Source organism: Arvicola amphibius, chromosome 11 (genome assembly GCF_903992535.2).
Source record: "Arvicola amphibius chromosome 11, mArvAmp1.2, whole genome shotgun sequence".
NCBI classification, from domain to species: domain Eukaryota; kingdom Metazoa; phylum Chordata; class Mammalia; order Rodentia; family Cricetidae; genus Arvicola; species Arvicola amphibius.
Window position 1 is genome coordinate 118937957 of NC_052057.2, and position 21889 is coordinate 118959845.

Below are 21889 nucleotides of genomic sequence, written 5' to 3' on the forward strand. Positions count from 1 at the left end.
GTAAACAATCCTAGAAGTGCTCATCTGCCAAGCAGCTGAGGATGCTGTTAAGAAGCAGTGGTTTTTGATCTATTATTACCTACTAAGCCTTGCCACTGAATCTTAGTTTTTACTAGAGATGCCAAATTACGGGCTATTTATATTTAACACACTGAGCTTTTGTTGTCAGGGCCTCATCATGCATGCTAGGCTAGTGCTAACTCCCAGCCCAGTTTCCACATTCTTAAGTGTAGTGAGATCCTAAGTACATGCCTGATTTTGCCTCATTGACCACAAATTAAAATTTGATCTAATATTTTGTTTTTATATACATATTTGTTTATAATTTTTTTGAGATGGGGTTTCTCTGTGTAACAGCCCTGACTATTCTGGAACTCACTCTGTAGATGTTGAATTCACAGAGATTCACCTGTGTCTGCCTCCTGAGTGCTGGATTAATGGTGTACCACCACCTCCTCCTCATCATCTTTTTTTTCTTTTTTTAAGTCTCATGTAGACCATGTTGGTCCTGAACTCAGTGGAAGCCAAGGATGACCGTGAACAGCTGATCCTCCTGCCACTGCCTTCTAAATAGCTGGCAAACAGGCTTGCACCCCGCATGTGCGGAGGCAGTTTCTGAAAGCACAGCTGTCAAAGCACAGCTGTTTCTGTGTTAGGCACTGACTTGGCAGATGGGGCAGTTGCTGCCTCAAAGAAATCCCTATCTACTGAGCAGCACGGAAATACCATAGCTGTTTCCCCTCTCTGCTCTAACATCAGATCTGTATACTGACCAAGAATATAAAAACCAAGTAACAATCTAGAGCTTTAAAAGCAGTCTGAGAAAAAGTACCAAAGCAATCTTAAAAAGTATTCTCAGGAAGAAACACTTTAAATTTTTCTGTTTTGAATAATTGCTTTGAGATTCATAAAATCATAATTGTTTACCTAAAGAAAAAGAAATTTAAGTGTTATGTACATTTATAAAGGTATGTCTTATACCTTTATTTAGCTATATTTTTGCTGAAAACACTAAATTTACACACCAAATGATGAAACGAGGTTGTAATTAAAAGAAACAATCTTTTTACTTAAGGCATTATGGCATACAGTTATTAACTGACCTCTTGCTATTTCAAACCTCAAGTCTGAACCTAAAAGAAACCATCCAACCTCTGTTACCCCCCTCCCTTTCGCATCTTCAGTAGGTTACATAAACTGCATTACATCTGAAATGCTGTGAAATACATAATCCAGTTTAATAGTATATATACAGAAAGATACGCTACTATGGATAGGATGTTGAAAAGACTGTATGAGCTGGGTGGTGGTGGCGCACGCCTTTAATCCCAGCACTCAGGAGGCAGAGGCAGGCGGATCTCTGAGTTCCAGGGCAGCCGGGATACACAGAGAAACTGTTTGGAAAACAAAACACCACCCCCCCTCAAAAAAAGACTGGTATGTAACACTAAAGAAACATCATTTTTTGAGCATAATTTCCTTTAATCCCGCCCCCCATTTCATAGCAGTATTTCATTTGAAGTAAACCTGTCAGTGAGTGTGATGTAATCCCAGATTCCGCCACTTAATATGAAACGGAAATGTGAGTTTCTAAGATTAGTTTTCATCTTCTGTCACATCTAACTCTTCGTCATCTTCATCTTCGACTTGTTGGTCCTTTCTCGTTCGACAGGTGGTTATCTGTTAAGAATTAACACATGAAAGAATAAAAAAAATGCTTTTCCACGTTTCGCATCTTCTTATGTGTCCTTCTAGGAAAGGGTGTATAGAACAACTATTTCAGCAAGGCTGAAGTTTCCCTTTATCAGTGTATGTGAGGGTAACCGTGTTTGATCCAGCAGTGACTTCAGCAGTGACATTCACTGGGCCGTGAATGCTGAAGTGAGTCAGACAATCCTTGCAGTGTCTGAATGAGAGCCGTCAAGTGGATGGAAACCAGATGTCAATTGAGCAGCAATACTGACAGTAGAAATGTGGGATGAGTTGAGAACCAGCTCACCAACTGCACATATTTTTCTCCCTCAGCTGTCTCATTAAAACCTCTCTGAGGGTGATCTGTGCCACTCAGGAGACGCAGGGCCAAGTCTGAACACCAGCTGTGGTCACATTGTGATGCATTGCTACTGACCGATGTTGCTCAATACCTTACAGTGTACAGATAGACAGTATCTCTACCAACCCCCAGGTCCCTGATCTCAAGTTAGGAAGGCTGCATATTAAAAATACCCTACTATACATGATTTAGTTCTAAATAGAATTTTACATGGAATATAAAGACAATTTATGGAGTTACATGTGTCACGGCTAAAATAATAGAAATGCCGTTTGGCTGGGGGAAGAGATGACGTAAAGCAGAAACAATGCACAGACTCCAATGACAGAAGTTTTACCTTTGGCAATCTTGCCTAAAATTATATTTTGAGATTGTTTAATTTTAAAATTCTGAGGCAATATCAGATTTTGACACATTATAGTTATGGTTTTGACTGTTGATCTAAAGAGCTATGCATTACATGAATTATGGCTAGGAAAAAACCACTTTCAGGTGTATTTTCTACACAGATGCTCTCTGATTTTTGAATTTGTGTTAATACTAGACACAGCAAATCTACATTTGCATCTTCTGTCTTTGCAGCCGTCTCCTCAGTGTGCTGCCTCACTGAGTAAGTGACATAGTCACAGACACTTCCACCATTCCAGAGGAGACAGCGTGGGGGCGCGCAGCAGGGGCAGCCCTTGGAGTTGGTACCCAACAGTTCCAAAGGCAAGAACTCAAATTTCTTTACCATTTTTTTCGCTCACCTGTCCAGTTCCAGTTGCACACTTAGCTGACACTGATCTCTGCAGAGGTGACTTTGAATTTGCTCTTACAATATCTAAACGAGATGGATAATCTGGTAGATACAGAGAATTTCGGAAAACCTATTGCAATGTAAAACAACATTATAAAGTAGATGCTAAATGAACATTTAGATAATCCACTTACATTTTTAAATTTCAGTTATGTAAGCTTAAAAGGGGAAATTACAAACCTAGTCATGTTAGAAAAGAAGGGTAAAAGAATTCTCCTAGAACCATGCAAGTTGATAGAAGATGTACAGCCGTCATAAACTCATTTGGTCGAGGCGCACACAGGTGTGTTATACACTTATCTGTGGTTCTTTCTGCTTTGCCTTCCTTCACTGAAGGGCGTCACTGCAGAGTTTTCATTGGTGCCATCCTAGCCCTAACACATTAGAATCGGAACCTGTCCGTGTTTCTCAAGTCTTCCTGTCTTTTATACTTACCCACGTTTCTAACACACATGAAGAGTCAAGGTCAGTGTGAATTTCAAATACCTCCTTCCAAACTCTTTATTCCACATTTTTTATTAAAAAAAAAAACAGCAATGGCCCCCAATCATAAAATTATTTTTTTTTGCTACTTCATTCCTGAAATCTTGCTACTGTTATGAATCATTAATATCTGTGTTTTCCAATAATGGTCTTAGGTGACCCCTGTGAAAGGGTCATTTGACCCCCCCCCCACCCCATAGGGGCTGTGAACCACAGGTTTAGAACCATTGCTCTAGAAACAAGCATCTACTCTTATTATTATTACTTCAAGGTGTAACTTTAAAAAAGCTAATCATAAAGTATGAAGAAAAACAAGCTATGTCCCTCTGCATTTTTTCTTGTTTTGAAGAAATCTTTAGGTTCTATGGCTGCATATCATTATATTTGCCCTGGTCCCAGAGTCATGGATGCTCCATGGTATACAGAGGTTGAGAGCTATGTTTCCATTCATTCCATGCTCAGTGTTTGAAGTACATGGCGCTTCATTCACAGCAGTGTAAGGACTTTGCATCATTTATGCCATCATCTCAAGCTCCTTTGGCGTTAAGGCTATGGAACCGTCCATCTCTCACACCCCACACTGTGAGATTGGCTGCATTATAAAATTTTAATGGCTACATAGAATTTTGTCTTCTTTGATATCACTGGTAGACTGTGATTCGCTCTGATAATGTAGACTATTTCTTATTCATGATCCTAGTACTAAGAATGGTGCTTGGCATAATAGGTGCTGAACAAACCAGTTGTTGCTTGGACATCTTAGGCGGTAAGTGGCATAATTTTTATTTTACCATGAAGATATGAAGTTAATTTATTCAGTACTATTCCACTGGAATGTGAAGGACGTTGTTTAAAAATACATCTACTATAGAACCTTGAAGCTTAGTTTTTCATCTGTCTCTTCTACACAGCCTACTTAGTTGGCTGATTAAGAGCAGTGGTAAGTTATAAAGGGCGCAGAGCGACCTATCTAGGGCCTCTGGAATGGGGAGAAGGACTTTAAGTTATAAAGGGTGCAGAGGGACCTATCTAGGGCCTCTGGAGTGGGGAGAAGGACTTTAAGTTATAAAGGGCGCAGAGGGACCTATCTAGGGCCTCTGGAGTGGGGAGAAGGACTTTAAGTTATAAAGGGCGCAGAGGGACCTATCTAGGGCCTCTGGAATGGGGAGAAGGACTTTAAGGGTCAACGGAACTTAACCTAAACATCAGTTTACTATCAGGAATGTTAGCAAACGGAGACTGGTACTGGTAAAGGGGACTCCAGGTTTGCAGCGATCACTTGGACCTGCTCCTCAATGCAGTGGTTTTCTCGCAGGAAACGACGAGTCACCACCCTCAATTCTAGCCTAGCCTTAGCACAAAGCGTTATGAGCAGCTCTGTGACAGACTTTGAGTTGACACCCAGCTGTGCTACTGAACTAGCTGACGGCCTCTGAAAAATTTTCCTGTTTCATTTTTTCTCATCCTTAGAGTGAGGACAATAATTTTTTTTAAATTGGTGGATTAATTAGCATAGTTAAAATACACAGATCTGTTCAAACCAATAATTGCATAAACGTGCTACTATTTTATAACTGTCATGTAAGAGTCTGATAATCTCTTAAAGAAGAAAGCATGGAAAGGGTGGGGATGAAAGCTGGCTGGAGTACCTGAAGGGAGTGGCAGTCCTCTGTTGCCGTCTAGGTTACACACACTAAAGCTCGCAAGCCTCTCCACCTAACGGAAGAACCGAGTCGGATGCAGGCCCTACCTCCAGATCCTCGTCCTCGTCGATCTTCTGTATGTTCTGGTACGCAGCAGTGAAGACCTCCAAAGCTTTGCCATGAAATAACATCTCAATTGTGATAAACTCTGAAAATATGTTCTGAAAAACACCAACATTGGGATCTTAAAGTCATTTCAATTGTTTTTATGCATTTAAGAGTTTATTGTGCGTAAGCATAGAGTTTTTGAATACGCTGTCAGTTTTTGTGCAGGACAAACACAGCTGAAATAAATATGTGAAAACCTCACAGCAGAAACACAAACTCCGCAAAGTTTGCCTTTGTCTCTACTCACTTCTTTTTTAAAAAATTATTTCTTTTTACATGATAATTGACATTTAGATGAAAAAAGATGACTAAATGCACACCTTTAGTCTGCATCCTATGATACTGTACTCCTATAAATATACTCCTGCATCCTATAAATATTCATGTACACCTTTAGTCTGCATCCTATGATACTGTACTCCTATAAATATACTCCTGCATCCTATAAATATTCATGTAAAAAGATGACTAAATGTACACCTTCCTATAATACTGTATTCCTATAAATATACTCCTGCATCCTATAAATATTCATGGTAAAAATTTGAAGTATATTTTTAAAAACTATAGAAGACTGGCTTCTGAGATACGGCATGGAACTATGACCAGCAATAATTGCTACTCTATGATGCAGGCCATGGAGGGCTGTAATGTACTTGATTGTACAACTGGGTATCATAATGAACAACACTATGTTTAGATACCACTTGGAATTTCATCCTGAGCATCTTCAGAGAGATACAGGGTCACCTTAAGAGACTGAGTGACTTCTGTCTAGGAATTCTTTAATTGTTAGATTCCCCAAGAGTCAAACATTTACTGCATGATCCAGTAACTTTGCTTCTATTTCGTATGTATACATAAGAAATGAAAATATATTTTGCCACTTTGGAACCATCAGGAAAATCTTCAGATAGTTAACAATAACTATCATCCAGCAATTTTAATCCTATTTCATATATATATATATATATATGAATATAAATATATTTCCACACAAGAACGAGTATAAGGATGTTTAAACATATCCAAATGGTGGGAGCAATTCAAGTAGCCATTAACTGATTGATGGATAAACAAAATAGTATTGTACAATCCAATTTATTTGACCAAAATCAAGAACGATGTGTGCTACACCACAGATAAGCCGGCAAACATGCTGAGTGAAGTAAACACGACGCTTCCTCCCATGTGGGGTGTTCAGAGAGGCCCGGGGTTCCTAGGGCTAGTGAGCAGGCAGACAGGTGAAGCTAAAGTGAGCGCCGTGGAGGTGACGAGATGTTCCACAACTGGTGGCGGCTGCACGTATCTTAAAAAGCAGCGAGCTATATACTTTTGAATTATATCTGCTTTTTCAAAGGTGATATTTTCTCCTGTCCCTTTCTCCCTGTAAACACCAAGAGACTGTTCCGAGGGGCACAGCATCACAGACTAGGAGAGGAATTTGGACACACTGTGGAGCTCCTTCATCTGCTTCAGAAACCCCTGGAAAGAGCCACTGAAGCGTGGAATTTTGCCCCGGTTTTGCACTCACTATTGAGTAGGGATTTATAATCCCTGTAGAGGCAGCTTGCCTGTAGGTGGGAAATGAAATTGAACCCAAAGATCAGAGATTGCACGTGAAAGATATTCACAGGCGCTAGGAAGTGCTAAGTGGAAAGGGAATCATTGTTAACTCTCATTGTTAAGGTCAATGCTACTTTGCTTAGAACTCTTAACCCAAAATTTTACAAAGACTGTTGGCAGATGAACTCCATGACTCTCCATATTCTCTCAGCTTGGAAAAGATGCCTATTTCAGGGCTTCCTCTTTGGATCCTCTGAGCAATAACCTGCTTTGATATAGCACGGTGTAGACTGTGACTTAATTTAGAGGCCAAAGCTCTGAAACACTGTGAAACTATCATCAGGAAATATTCAAATGCGTTGCTTTTAGAGATGAATTATGTACATGTAAGATAATTCTTATTTCATTGGCAATATAGCGAAATAACAGCTGTTACAGGAAAATTTGCAGTGAGTAAAAAAAATCCTTAATTTTTAATGGCATATAAAATGATCATTAAGCAATATTTAAGATCTTAAGAAAAATCACGCCTAAAACACCGTCATCAAAGACCCACTGAAAAGTCAAATTTACAGGTCTGTCACACAATAAAGACAATTTTGAATATTTGGAATCAAACCAGTTTATCACTGTGGCTACAGTTTATGTGACTGTCCTAATTAGGGTACTGTGGCTGTGACGAAACACCGTGACCAAAAGCAAGTTGGGGAGGACAGGGTATATGTCACTCACAGTCTATACAACAGTCCACCATTGAAGGACGTCAGGACAGGAGCTCAGCTGGAGGCAGGAGCTGATGGGAGGTGCTGCTTGCTGGCTTGCTCATCATGACTTGCTCAGCCTGCTTTCTTAGAGAACCCAGGACTATCAGCCCAGGGAGAGCACCACCCACCAAGGGCTGGGACCTCCTCCATCAATCACTAAGAAAATGCTGTGCACCTGGATCTTATGAAGGCATTTTCTCAGTTGAGTTTGAGAAACTTTCCAATGACTAGCTTGGGTCAAGTCGACGTAAAATTAGCCAGCACGATCTTTTTACAGCTTTGAAAGCACTGTTGCTATTATGTCCTATATATTAATAGCAGTCTACTAGAGATTTAAAAACACAACTGGTTTACAGGCGTATTTTTGGTTTAGTTCCCTGAATAAATTACTCTGTGTAGTTCCTTACTTTTAGTAACTACTTTAAAGTCCAGTTGGTATAAATGGAACACTTGTTTAAGGTGCCAGGAATGGTATCTGATACATAAACATATCTGCTAGCTCTTGTTAGAAATACAGCCCCTAACTCTAGCAGAGGACTTCTGCTCTATCAAAGGCCATGCTGACCCTAGGGGCTGCAGGAAGACACTGCCCATGGCCTGCTCACACTCCTGTAAGCCCACAAACAGCCCCAAACAGCACCCTCCCCTGGCCTCCAGATCCCACAACGTCAGCCCAACACCTCTGCCTTCCTGGAGGCCACAACATGTGAAGAACCCCAGAGACCACGCAGGTAACCAGAACCCCAGAAGCAACACTGACACTCAAAACCCCAGAGGCTATGCAGGTTGCAGAAACTCAGTGGAGACACTCTACTGGATCTGAAGACTCACTGGTTACCAGAACCCTGGGCCACTCGCCAGAAGACCAGAGAGGAAATAGAAACCATGGGGGAAAATCCATCTAACAAAGATAACCTCAGAAATCAGCACCTAAACCTCTAATAACCCCAAACCCAGTGTAAGAACACAATCAACAGCCAGGGTGATACGGCACCATCAGAACCCAGCTATCTATCCAACTACAGCAACCCTGGATTTCAACACAGCTGAAGCACAAGAAAATGACTTTAAACCCAATCTTACGAAGATGATAGAGGCCTGGCCCTAAAATAAATAAATTAAATACAAACAAATAGGTGTAGAAAATGAATGGAAATGTTCTATACCTGCAAATGGAAATAGAAGAAAGAGAGAAACTCATGGAATCCTGGAGACGGGAAATCTAGGTAAGCGAACAGGAATTACAGGTGCAAGCATCACCAACAGAATACAGAGATGGAAGGGAATCTCTGGCGTAGAAGATAAGACAGAAGAAATTGAAACAGTGGCCAAAGAAAATGTTAAATATAAACTTCCTGACACAAAATATTCAGGAATCTGAAGCACTATAAAAAGACCAAACCTAAGAACAATAGGAATAGAATAAAGGAGATTCTCAGCTCAAAGGCCCAAGAAATATTTTCAACAAAATCATAAAAAAATTTCCCCAACTTAAAGAAGGAGATGCCTACAAGCATACAAGAAGCTTACAGAACACCAAATAGATTGGACCAGAGAAGAATGGCCCCGCCACATAATAAAGCACTAAAAATACAAAGACAGGAGATTAAAAACTGCAAAGGAAAAAGACCAAGTGACATATAAATGCAGACCTATTGAATCACACTTGACGTTTCAATGCAGACTCTAAAGCCAGAAGGACGTGGACAGATGTCCTGCAGACTCTAAGAGACCAACAGACGCTAGCTCAGACTACTATATCCAGCGAAACTTATAATCACCATAGATGGAAAAAAGATATTCTATGACAAAATCAAATCTAAACAACAGAACCTACTAGAAGGAAAACTCCAACGCAAGGAGGTTAACTACACTCAAGAAAACATAGGAAATAAATAATTTCACACCAGCAAAACCAGAAGTAAAGTGCTTGCACACACACACACACACACACACACACACACACACACACACACGCCGCCGCCGCCGCCACCACCACCACCAAAATAACAGGAATTGACAATCATTGGTCATGAACATCTCTCAACACCAATGGACTCAATTCTCCAATGAAAAAATATAGGCTAACAGAATGGATGTAAGAACCAGGGCCATCATTTTGCTACTGCATATAAGAAATACACCTGGCCGGAAAGTGGTGGCACACACCTTTAATCCCAGCACTCGGTAGGCAGAAGCAGGCGGATCTCTGTGAGTTTGAGGCCAGTCTGGTTTACAAGAGCTAGTTTCAGAAAAGGCTCCAAAGCTACAGAGAACCATTACCTCAGAGTAAAGAGAGTAAAGAAGATTTTTCAAGCAAATGGACCCAAGAAGCAAGCTGCTATAGCCACTTCTAACATCTAACAAAATAGACTTCAAATCAAAATTAATCAAAAGATATAGAGAAGGATATTTCATATTCATCACAGGAAAAATCCACCAAAATAATGTTTCAATTATGAACATCTATTCCCCAAATGCAAAAGTAACTGTATTTGTAAAAGAAACATTACTAAAGCTTAAATCACACTTTGAAACTCACACAGAATTTGGGAGACTTCATACCCCACTCTCACCAGTGGACAGGTCATCCAGACAAAAGAAACAATGGTGCTAACAGACATCGTGACTCAAATGGAGCTGACATCTACAGGGTATCTCAGCCAAACAGAAGAATATACCTTCTTCTCAGCATCTCATGGAACTTTCTCCAAAACTAACCACATACTCAGTCACAAAACAATTCCCAACAGAACAAGATAATTGAAATAATGTTCTGTATCTTAAAGATCGCCGTAGAGTAAAGCTGGACGTGAACAACAGAAACAGAAAGCCTACAGACTCATTGAAACTGAACATCTCTACTGAATCACCACAGGGTCAAAGAATAAATAAGAAATGAAAGACTTCCTAGAATTCAATGAAAATGAAAGCACAGCGTATTCAGACTTACGGAACACAATGAAAGTGGTGCTCAGAGGAAAGTCCACAGCACTAAGTGCCTTCATGAAGAAATTAGAGAGATGTCACACTAGCCACTTAACAGCACACCCGAAAGCTCTAGAACAAAAGGAAGCAAACTCACCCAGGAGGAGTAGATGGCAGAACATAAAACTCAAGGCTGAAATCAGTAAAATAGAAACAAGGGGAACAATACAAAGAATCAATGAAAACAAAGAGCTGGTTCTTTGAGAAAATCAACAACATAGACAAACACTTACCTAAACTAATTGAAAGGCAGAGAGAGAATATCTCAGTTAACAAAATCAGAAATTAAAAGTACATGACAACAGGCACTAAGGAAATCAAAAGAATCATTAGGTCATATTTCAAAAACCTATATTCTGCAAAATTGAAAAATATAGAAGAAATGGACAATTTTCTTGATAAAATTATCTTATCAAAGTTAAATCAAGATCAGACCATTTAAATAGATCTATAGCCCACAGTGAAATAGCAATGATTAAAAGTCTCCCAATCAAAAAACCCCAGGGATAGATGGTTTTAGTGCAGAATCCCACCAAACCTTCAAAAAAGAGTTAATACCAGTACTCCTCAAATTATTTCAGAAAATAGAAACAATAGAAACATTTCCAAATTCACTTCATGAGAACACAGTCACCCTGATATTCAAACCACACAAAGATTTAACAAAGAAAATTATAGACCAATATCCCTCATGATGCAAAAATACTCACAAATCAAATCCAAGAACACATCAAAAATATCATCTACTATGATCAAGTAGGCTTCATCCCAGAGATACAGGGATGGTTCAATACATAAAATCTGTCAGTGTAATCCACCATATAAACAAACTGAAAGAAAAAAAAAAAACTCATCTAGGGCTGAAAAAGCCTTAGACAAAATCTAATACCCCTTCATAATAAAAGTATTGGAGAGATCAGGGATACAAGGGACATACCTAATTATAATAAAAGCAATATACAGCAAACATCAAATTAAATGGAGAAAAATTCAAAGCAGTTCCACTAAAATCAGGAACAAGACAAGGCTGTCCACTCTATATTTCTTCAACATACTTCTTGAAGTTCTATCTAAAGCAAGAAGACAAGGAAAGGAGATCAAGGGGATACAAACTGCAGAGGAAGAAGTCAAAGTATTGTTATTTGCAGATGATACGTAAGTGGCCTAGAAATTTTACCAGGAACTCTAACTGCTGACAACACCTTCAGGGAGGTGGCTGGATACAAGATTAACTAAAAAACAAGCAAACAAACAACACAGTAGCCCTCCCATATACAAACGATAAATGGGTTGAGAAAGAAATAAGGGAAACACCACCAAAAGAGCAGCCTACAGAATGAGAAAAGATCTTCACCGGCTCCACATCAGACAGAGGGATCATCTCCAAAATACATAAAGAACTCAAGAAACTAGACATCACCAAAGCAAATAATCCAATTAAAAATGGGAACAGATCTAAACAGAATTTTCAACAGAGGACTCTTAACTGTCCAACAAACACTTAAAGAAACATTCAACATCCTTAGCCATCAGGGAAATGCAAATCAAAACTACTTGGAGATTCCATCTTACACCTGTCAGAATGGCTAAGATCAATAAGACAAGTGATAGCTTATGTTGGAATGGATGTGGAGTAAGGGGAACACTCATCCATTGCTGGTGGGTGTGCAAACTTGTACAGCCACTTTGGAAATCAATATGGCGATTTCTCAGAGAATTGGGAATTGATCTACTTCAAGACCCAGCTATACCACTCCTGGGCATATACCCAAAGGACACCCCACCACACCACAGGGATAACTGCTTAACTATGTTCATAGAGTGAGGTAACCTAGACCCAAAAAGACAAACATGGTATGTACTCACTTATAGGTGTATATTATAACTGATATATATAACTGGTGTATATTAAAGGATAACCCTGCTACAATCCACAGATCCAGAGAAGCTATGAACCAGGAGAGTTCAAGGGGGAGGGACTTATAAAACTCACTGTGAAGGGGAAATAGAATAGATATTGCAGGTGTCTTGGGGGGTCTTCATGGGGGATGGGGATGGGAAGAGGAAGGATCAGGATGTCCCCATCAGGATGGAGGGAGATAGAAATGGGAGAGAACTGGAATGGGGAGTGAGACAGGGCAGATAAAAAGCAAACTCACAATGAATAAGCAAAGTTGGTCAAAATAACCTGTCAGAGGACCAAAAGCACGGTAACTAATGAGACACTCCTAGCCAATCACGACACGCCAACTCCTATCGCAGCAGCACAAGAAGCAGCCAATCAGAGGCATTCCTGCGGCAGCTTGATTCCCCCCCCCCGCCCCCCTTCCCCCCCCCCCCCGTTTTACAGCAAAGAGCTTCTGTGTTGGAATCTTCCAGAGTCTATCATTGCCTCTACATCTCCTCATCCCTTGCCCCTCCCCCCTCCCGGGCACAAGGGGCAGCAGCAACAAAGTAGCGCCCAGCATGGAAAGACCTTTTCCTTTTGCTTGCTTTTTGGGTCTTCCTTACCCTCTTTTGGGCATTTTTCTTTCTTGCCTGTGGGAGTGGCCAGCCAATGACTGGTCTAGTGTCAGATCTATGCCAGGAGAGTGAGCCCACCCCTGACACCGCCTGGAGCGCCAGGACCCAGAGGCTGGACCCAGAGACCTAGGGTAGAGCCAGACACAACTCTATGAGAATCTATGAGATGATTCTTATGCTATTCTGATATACCCATAGATTGGTGCCCGAGCCCAACAGTCACCAGAGAGGCTTCAGCCAGCACCTGATGGACACAGAGGCAGACCCACAGCCACACACCAGGCACAGCCACACCAGGCTGAGCTTGGAGAGTCCTGCAGAAGAGGAGGAGGAAGGACTGGAGGAGCCAGAGAGGTCAAGGACATCACAAGAAAACCCACAGAATCCACTAACCTGGGCTCACAGGGGCGAGCCTGTGTGGGACTGAGCTAGGCCTGCTGCCTATATGTGAGAGTTGTATAGCTTGAATTTTTTCAGACTCTTCTAAGAGTGGGAGCAGGGGCTATCTCTGATTCGGGTGTCTATTTTTGGAACCTTTTTCTCCTACTGGGTTGTCTCTTCCAGCCTTAATAGGAGAGAATGTGCCTAGTCTCCCTGCAACTTGCTATGCTGTGGCTGATTGACATCCATGGGAAGTCTGCCCTTTCCTGAAGGAAAAGGGAGGAGGGGTGGATGGGGGTCAGGAGAGGAGAACAGGAGGAAAGGAGGGAGGAGAAACTGCAATCAGAATGTAAAAAAAAATACGGCCCCTATATTATGTCATAATAACACTTGATATATTTTGATCTATATTTTTTTTAAAAAAATTTAAGGACTCTGGGCTAAAAATCATTTTAGCAATTTTCCCCCCTGACTTTAAGCAACATTAGGAAACATTCTGCATTAAGTTAATTACCTTTATGTCCTTTATTTTCTGCTTTTCAAAATTGTCAATAGTTTCCTCCAAATGACGACTTGTTCGGGTTGCATCAATTGTGGCTCTCTGTAATTCAGTTTCGGCCTAAAGAGTGAGTCCCCGGAAAGGAAAGATTTGGATCAGGACCATGGAGTTGAATCCTTTAGTCAAAGTTACCATTCAGCGCCGGGCTTTTCTGGCCTCACAGTGTAACTGCCCACGCTTACCTTTACCACAGACAGTGTGCACCATGCAGAGCTTTAAGTTTGCTAAGTGACACCCTGGGTTCGTCACAGCCGTGTTTCCGTGTCCTACCGCTGTGCCCATCTCAGTCTGTGACAATCCTCACACTGTCCCTCTCTCCCTCGCCCTCCACCCCAAAGACAAGACTTGTAATCTGCTAGTGTTTCCATGTTCTCCCGTTGTATTCTTTGTACAATAAAGATTATCCACAAGACTATTTTCTAGATTAAGTGAACTAAATAAATCTTTGTGACGGACTAAGATCTGCCTGCCTCTGCCTCCTGAGTGCTGGGACTAAAGGTGTGTGCCCCCACCGCTCGGCTGAGACACAAGTGTCACTATTTACTTTTACGAGTTCCCCAAATGCACTAGAGTCCTCCTGTCTAGCCTGGGCTGTCCTAGGATTCTCTGAACGGGCTGATCGTGAACTCCTCTTGGCTGCTGTGATTACAGGTATATGTCACCATATCTCTATCTCTATAGTTTGGGAATATATATAACATGGTCTAGGCTGGCTGTAAGCTTACTATCTGGTAGAAAATAACCTTAACTTTTTACTTCCAAGTGATGGGATTACAGGCATGTACCATAAGGCTCAGCTTAATCAGATCAATCAGATTCTTACGAGCTAACAACAATGCATTGCTTTGGTTTGGTTTATGGTCATTATATACTATGTATAAAGTAACTGATATATTAAATGGCAAGTTTTAATACGTTGCTTTATACATGGAGACATATACCCATACTGTCTAGATCTTTGTTGTAAAACAAATTATTGTGGCTACTGTCTGAATACTGCCATTTACTTGTGAATTGCAGCTACAGAGGTTTTAAAAAAACTGTTTCCTAAGTTCCTCTAGCTGCAGATCAAGAATGGAGGGCATCCTGCAGGAATGGTATTATTAAGTGCAGAAAATTCCAATTCAATCATGTCATTTCTCTTTAAGCATCTTTGCCTTTAGGACCAGATGTTCCAACACACTGAATGTTAAGCAGTGCCAACAACTAAAACGACATTCCTCAATTTTATGATTACATTATTCCTAATAAAGTTTTGTGCATTATACTAAAGTTATATTTTCCCTAAAGTCATATATAGTTTAATATTATCTGTAGGAAAAATTGGCATTTGCCATCAAGGTTCTGAGATGTAACGTTCTGACATTGCTCTTTTTCAAAGAATACATAAATGGAAACAAGTAAAGGGTTTACTCGCAGGGTCCGTTTCTTGACACACAATTTTATTGCCCACCTGCGACTGAGAATTTTCATAAAGGAAAAAAACATTTCAAGAAGAATTGTATATTTTTTAAATAAAATCATATGCCTTTATAGAATTGTTCTACAGCTTTAAGATACTAAGCACTTAACAGTGTATCAATTTGCATCTGTATTTGTTTATATTTACCATATAAAGTATAGTTTTTAAAAAACAAAGACTTTCACCTTAATCCTAACTAGTATTAAAACTATTTAAAAATATAAAAAGTATTTTAAAACATTTCTGCACATTCCTGGGCTTTAAAAAAAACAGAAAATTCAAATGTAAAGTTGAGTCCCTTTGAAGAAAACAGCTGCTGTCAGTTACTTGGTGTCTGATCATTTTCTTCTGAGAATACACAGGCTGATTCCTAAGGATTATTGTATATAACATTCAGTTCCTGTGACTTTTATTTTGTATGTAACATACAGTTCTTGTGACTTTATTTTGTATATTGTCTTTGCCCTTCTCATTTTCTGACATTTTAGTTTAAAAATTGGGAATCTCTGCAGACTGTTTAAAGGAAAGCACGGGGAAGCAGAAGCCATGGCTGAGATCTTTGTACTCTGGCCTCTAGGAACTGCAATCCCTTTCTAAGTCTGAAATCCTCCTTCTGAGCACAGAACTCACCCAGAGCCAGTCTTTACAAAGAAAATCCACATTGGTGATAATTATTATATTCACTGAAAATTGCTTAAAATTCTACAGTGAACCAATCTCGAGCAGGAGATGCTAAGATACAATTCCATGACGTTACCAGTGTATCCAGCAGAGTTGGTTAAGGCTTCCGAACTGCTCAGAAATCACCTGCAGCCTTGGGGTGGAGAGGTGGCCCCTGGGATCATCGTCACCGATAGGGACTCCACTGACTACACACTGCACTTGAGCAAACAGCTGAGCCGTGAGGGCCTACCCGGTAAAACCACCGTGATGCTCTCAAATGAACGTTTTTACTGTTACACTCAACACATTTACATGTACACTGACATGTATGTGCTAGTTCCAGGCTGTCAGAATCCTTCAGTCGCTCTATCTAGTGAGCAAAACAATTCCCCTGTAACTAACTTACATTGCTTTTCTTCTATCTTGTTTTAGGTGTGCCATAGGGCCTCCTCCTTCCTCTACAGCAATGTTAATGGAGCATGTGTAGGTCAGACAAGTGGGACTTAGCAGTATATCCATTTTTGTGTTAAAGGTCAGTATGAATGCTTATGACTCAATCAACAACTATTCAGGATTCCGGATGTTACATTGTCTTCAGAGACTCTCTTCCCTAAGAACAAAACGAATTTGATTCCTGACTTAATTTTTTTGTTTTGTTTTGTTTTTTTTTTCGAGACAGGGTTTCTCTGTAGCTTTGGAGCCTGTCCTGGAACTAGCTCTTGTAGACCAGGCTGGTCTCGAACTCACAGAGATCCGCCTGCCTCTGCCTCCCGAGTGCTGGGATTAAAGGCGTGTGCCACCACCGCCCGGCTCCTGACTTATTTCTTAAACATTGGTGATGCCCTAGTTTCTGACAGAGTTGTCAGGCATGAACTGTAGCATTCTCTGGTTTGTCCAGCTTGCTTAAGACAGACTCCATCTGGAAATCCGAAGCTGCAGTCAATGTCCAGCAAATGTTGTACACCAGACCAACTCAACTGCTCTCTGCCTTTTCTTGTTTAAAGTAGAAGGTGGGCCTATGCACCTTTGGCCCCAGGGAGACAGACCAGGTAACTAGTGCAGCCCCGAATCACTGCACAGGGGCTCCCTCCAGGAACGGAGCTGTTCTTCAACCTCCAGAGCTCAGAGAGCCACTCCCTACGTGGTGTCGGGCTAGGCTCGCAGTATCAACCCTGGGTAGAATGGGGAGGGGCAGGAGGAGATGTTAGCGCTGGCAATGTATGTGTTGTTGGTCATGAATGAGACACATCCTAGTTCAGGAAGTAATTGTTTCCTAGAAGCTCCATTTTACAGCAAACACTCGATTTAGATACTGTAGTATCTTGCTAAGACCTTAACTATACTCAAATCTTCTGAAGGTTTGACTGAAAGTTAGAGTCATGGTTTCATGTAATTCTTTTTTTAATTTGATGAAGGCCATTGTGGGACTTTTTCCTTCTTCCTTAAAAGTATGGCAGGCAGAGCATTTACTTTTTAATTTACCCTGAAAACACATAGATTTCTGAGTGGACTGGGGGACAGCCTATCTGAGAAATGAAAGAACTGGTCAGAAACAGAACTCCTTTCAGCTGGCTAGTTCCTCCTGTGGGGGTCCCAAAATGGGCCAAGGATTCCCCACACACTTAGGTCCAGAGGTGGAACTTCCATGAACACTTACTTTCGTACTGCATACCTCACAAACTGTTTAGATCAAAATCCAAAGGATACAATTACATGTCGATCGGATGGGTTTCGCTGGCGCGTCCTTTCTAACTGAGATAACTGCTTGGCTTCTCGATTCCTGGCTGTTAATGTTGCTTTGAGATCATCCTGTAAATAAGCACTTTTGTTAGTAAAAATTTCTAACTTAAGAATAAAACACTCTTTGCTAAGAATGGAAGACTGCTGCTTGTGTGATCTGGCCACCGTGAGCAGAGTTATTAGTACTGCACAATGTGTGTGTGTGTACACAGGAGCATGCATCTCACTACATTTCTTACTGTACACCGTGTGTGTGTGTGCACACGGGAGCATGCATCTCACTACATTTCTTACTGTACACCGTGTGTGTGTGTGTGTGTGTGTGTGCACATGAGAGCATGCACCTCACTACATTTCATAAGACCATATGTAACCATGAAAACCAAACACTGAAAAATAATTTTATTGTGTGCAATTTTTACTCCAGTTTGATTTTAAAACCAGTTTGTCAGATTTTAAGGATACAAGCCATCTGTTTTAAAACAAAATATATAAACATGTTCATTACATACTTAGAGTTTTTTCCATAATGGTGATTTTTATTGCTACAGTGGAGTATTAGGATACTTAGCAAGTTTGGTAAATGTGCTTTATTAGTTTTAAAGATCCAAATTTTTTCTAAAGTATGTAAAAAGAATAACTGCATGTTTTTTTTTCATTTGTTATAAAAAAGACAAAAAAAAACTTATACCTTTTAAGACTACCAAATGAATAAGAGAATGGATTTACTTACCCGTTTCATTTTTACAATTGTTCCATAAGCTTTCAAAGGTTCAACTACTTTGGCTTCAAGCCTTTCAACCTATTGAAAATTATATAAAATATAACTGAAAAGAAACATAGAAATGTCAAAATTTAAATACTGAAATGAAATCTATACTGTTTAATTTGAAATAAATGTAAAGATTAATAATTTTGAAATTTTAAAATGATCCTCTACGGCAATTTTATAAAAGGTAATCACCTGGATCTGCTGACACTCAGAATCTACACTCAAACATTGGAAATGCAAACCACGGGGCAAAGCACGGAACACAGCCTGGCAGGAATGCGTCTGGCACCTTGCAGCTCTCATCCTTGAGCAAGCACAGCGTGTACCTTACAGCTGTAGCTTCCGGGCAGTTTTTAAGACATCTGTAGTTTTAGGACAGCTACCATTTTCATGGGTTCAAGCAGACACTGCAGGATATTACAGAATTGTCTCCTAATTCTTATAGCTCAAAGTTTCAGAAAAACTAAACCTGAAAGAGACAGTGTTGCTAGGAACGTTTAAAGAAACAACTCTCCAAAGCAGACAGCGTGGGCATTATTGCATTAGCTGCATTTTTAGACCATTTATGATTTATCAAAGCCTAGGAACAAGTGGGCTTCATGATGCTGAGCTACAAAACCGCACAGTTGATCTCTTTTCATCTTGTAGTAAACACTTTCTCATACACTTTTAAAATTTTATCAAAGAACAATAAGTAGCCGCTCTCTTACCCACACTAGGCAAGGAACCGAAGCAGTGTCTAGTGTCCTTTCACAGATACAAACACGAGAAAACGAGGGGGCAATGCAACTTCGGGAGGGCGGGCAAGCGGATGGCATCTGCTGCTTCAAACAAGCATTTTCCCAGCAAATACACTGCTTTTCAAAATGATACATGTTTACCTAGTCAATGCCTTCCCATTGCATACCCAATCAATGAAATTTCATTTCATATTTACTCTTTAGTTTCTGGATATGATGTTATATGGCTGTTTCATTTTACAAGAGTTCAGGGAAATGTAAAATTTAGGCTCCCATCAATCGTTCAAATATTCAGAATTCTAAGATCAGATTACGAACGTCCAGGACAGCTTACCCCACGTCTGATTCCATACACCGTGGGGGATCATCCACCCTGCTCTAACAGCTTCCGGGTCCTTCCCTTGCCTACCTGTGTCATGGCCATTAGCATCTCCACCACTGGGCCAGCAGTGAAACAGAGCACAGCAAACGCAAATCAATTCACTTTGCTAGTTCACAAGTAGCATAACAATCTTTCTAGAAAGGGGAAATAACTGGCAAAACAGGGCTTTAGGATTATCTGTGCATAAAAACTACTTTTGAGACACTAAGTCTCCACTACCATGTATAATTCAGTATTGCTTGTTATTGAAGAAGTGTATGCCAAGAACATAACATTTTCCTTACATATCCAGAAGCGATTAGTACTCAAATTGCGTACGCATAATGATGATAAGTTCAAAATTTTGGGGGTAACTGAAAATTTGTTTTAAGGTACGAAAGAGAACAATGGCACTTGTCACAAAAGTAAAAAAAGCAATAAAGTTTGAACGTGGCGACCTCTGTAAGTTAACTAGTATTCAAAAGAAGCACGTGAAGGTGCTTATGCAGTATCAAAGGCAGGGAAAATACTGGGGCTTTGTGACTGTTGTTTGTTCTTTTAAGAAAGAATCCACAAGAGCAAGACTCTGCTTACTCTGAGCCACCACACAACTTAGAGCCTATCCCTTGCTTTGGGTTACATATCACAGCTTTCTGATTGCTCCACCTCCAAACCCCGGGAATATCAGCGATCTGTGGACGACTTTATTAGCAATTCGCTCATTTTGTCAATCTCAGCATTCCCATCTCCAGCCATCCTTTAAAACGCATACGGGACACACGTGCGCTTTCCTTTCCTCTAAATACTACATTTGCCACCTTTTCTGAATACTTGCGCCCTGCAACCAAAGTTGGACTCACGGTGTTACAGACAGGAAACACATTATCAAGTGTTCATTTACCACTGTTAGGATACGGCACAGCGAAAAAGTGTCCATGATTCCTACACACCACTTCTTGGACTTATAATAATACCGTGACCGTACTGCCTACCTCAGCTTGGCGGTAATCTTGAAGTTTGGCAAACTCATCGGCAAAGTTTTTCAGACCCTGCTTTAAATTGGGGGTCTCGGTAGAGGCATACAGGTTGATTTCATTCACCAGGAGGTCGGCTTTGTCTCGCAGCCTGGCAGTTTTCCGTACATAAGCAGCAAAGATTTGGCAAAGCTCTCCAAAATGCTTCTCCACGTTTGTGACAGCATCCTGCAGCTGTTTTGTCTGAGCATCTCTAGAAAAAAAGGAGATGCTACTCTTAAAACATTAAGATGGTGTCCCGTTCATTTTATCTGCAGCCTCCCCAACTCTCCCGGAGGCCCGGCCCTTCTCTAGGACCCGACTCGGGGTCTGGTCCTGCCTTGGCCCGCGCAGGCCCAGGATTAGGCCCGGCTGGGCCCGCCGCGGAGGGGCGGCAGCTGCAAGCCGGGCCCGCGGCCCAGCGGCCTCCCGGGCTCTGCACCTCGGCGGCGCCCGGCCCAGCTCAGCGGGATGGTCGGTCCGGAGACTCTCTCGGCCCCGCTCTCGCTGCAGCCCGGAGGACCGGCTGCAGACTGCGGGGACCGTGCGGCCTGTGCCCCACTCCCCTCGCCCGCCCACCCGGCCCTCTCCCTCGGGCGCCTGCAGGACGAGGCCCCGGGCGGTTACCGGTCTTCCAGGTTGCGCCTCAACATCTTGCCTTGTGCCCCGCCGAGGACCGGGGGTGGGAGCCCAACGAGCGCGGCTCCGGGGCGCCAGGGCGCGCGGGAACGGGAGCCGCCGCCACTTCGACCGGGAGGCGAGAGCGCGCCGTGCGCGCCGCCGCTCCTGCCCGACGTTTCCGTGGCAACGCGGCGCGCGCCCCGGCGGTCAAGAGCAGGGCAAGGGAGACCAGAGGGCATTGGAGGGAGGGACCACAGAGCATCCCCCTTCGGTGCTGCTCTCAGGCCTCCCAGGCCGCTGGAAGCGAAGAAGAAAACCAGCCCACCCGTAACCGGAAGGGGGACGTGAAAGCAAAGGTGCACGGGGTCCGCGCTCTGCTTCAGGATGCGAATTTATGCTGTGCTTGTCCCCGTGCTTCTCTGCTGAACGTGACAATGTGGGCTTTTAGAAGCCGCCTTTGGAAGAGAGATCTGTGTTAGTTAGATTTCTATTGCTGGGATAAGACTATGATGGAAAACAAGTTGGGGAGGAAAGGTTGTTGTTGTTGTTGGTTTTTTTTTTTTTTTTTTTTTTTTTGGCTGACATATCCC

The 21889-nt window shown here is 41.6% G+C and overlaps 1 protein-coding gene across 2 annotated transcripts; it reads right to left on the reverse strand.

Annotated features, from left to right (window-relative positions):
• Nucleotides 1-1042: 1042 nt before the first annotated feature.
• Nucleotides 1043-21538, reverse strand: Cibar1 (CBY1 interacting BAR domain containing 1). 2 transcript variants are annotated; one of them, XM_038347155.2, is made up of 9 exons: nt 21306-21538; nt 20658-20892; nt 18526-18594; nt 17760-17861; nt 15381-15386; nt 13883-13987; nt 5086-5199; nt 2803-2922; nt 1043-1680 (listed from the first exon to the last, which is right to left on the reverse strand). In XM_038347155.2, the coding sequence occupies exons 1-9, from the start codon at nt 21536-21538 to the stop codon at nt 1597-1599; spliced, it is 1068 nt and encodes a 355-aa protein (XP_038203083.1). In that variant the 3' UTR covers nt 1043-1596. The 2 variants fall into 2 exon arrangements, with proteins under 2 accessions (XP_038203083.1, XP_038203084.1); XM_038347156.2 differs by lacking the exon at nt 15381-15386 and having other exon boundaries at nt 17766-17861.
• Nucleotides 21539-21889: the final 351 nt, after the last annotated feature.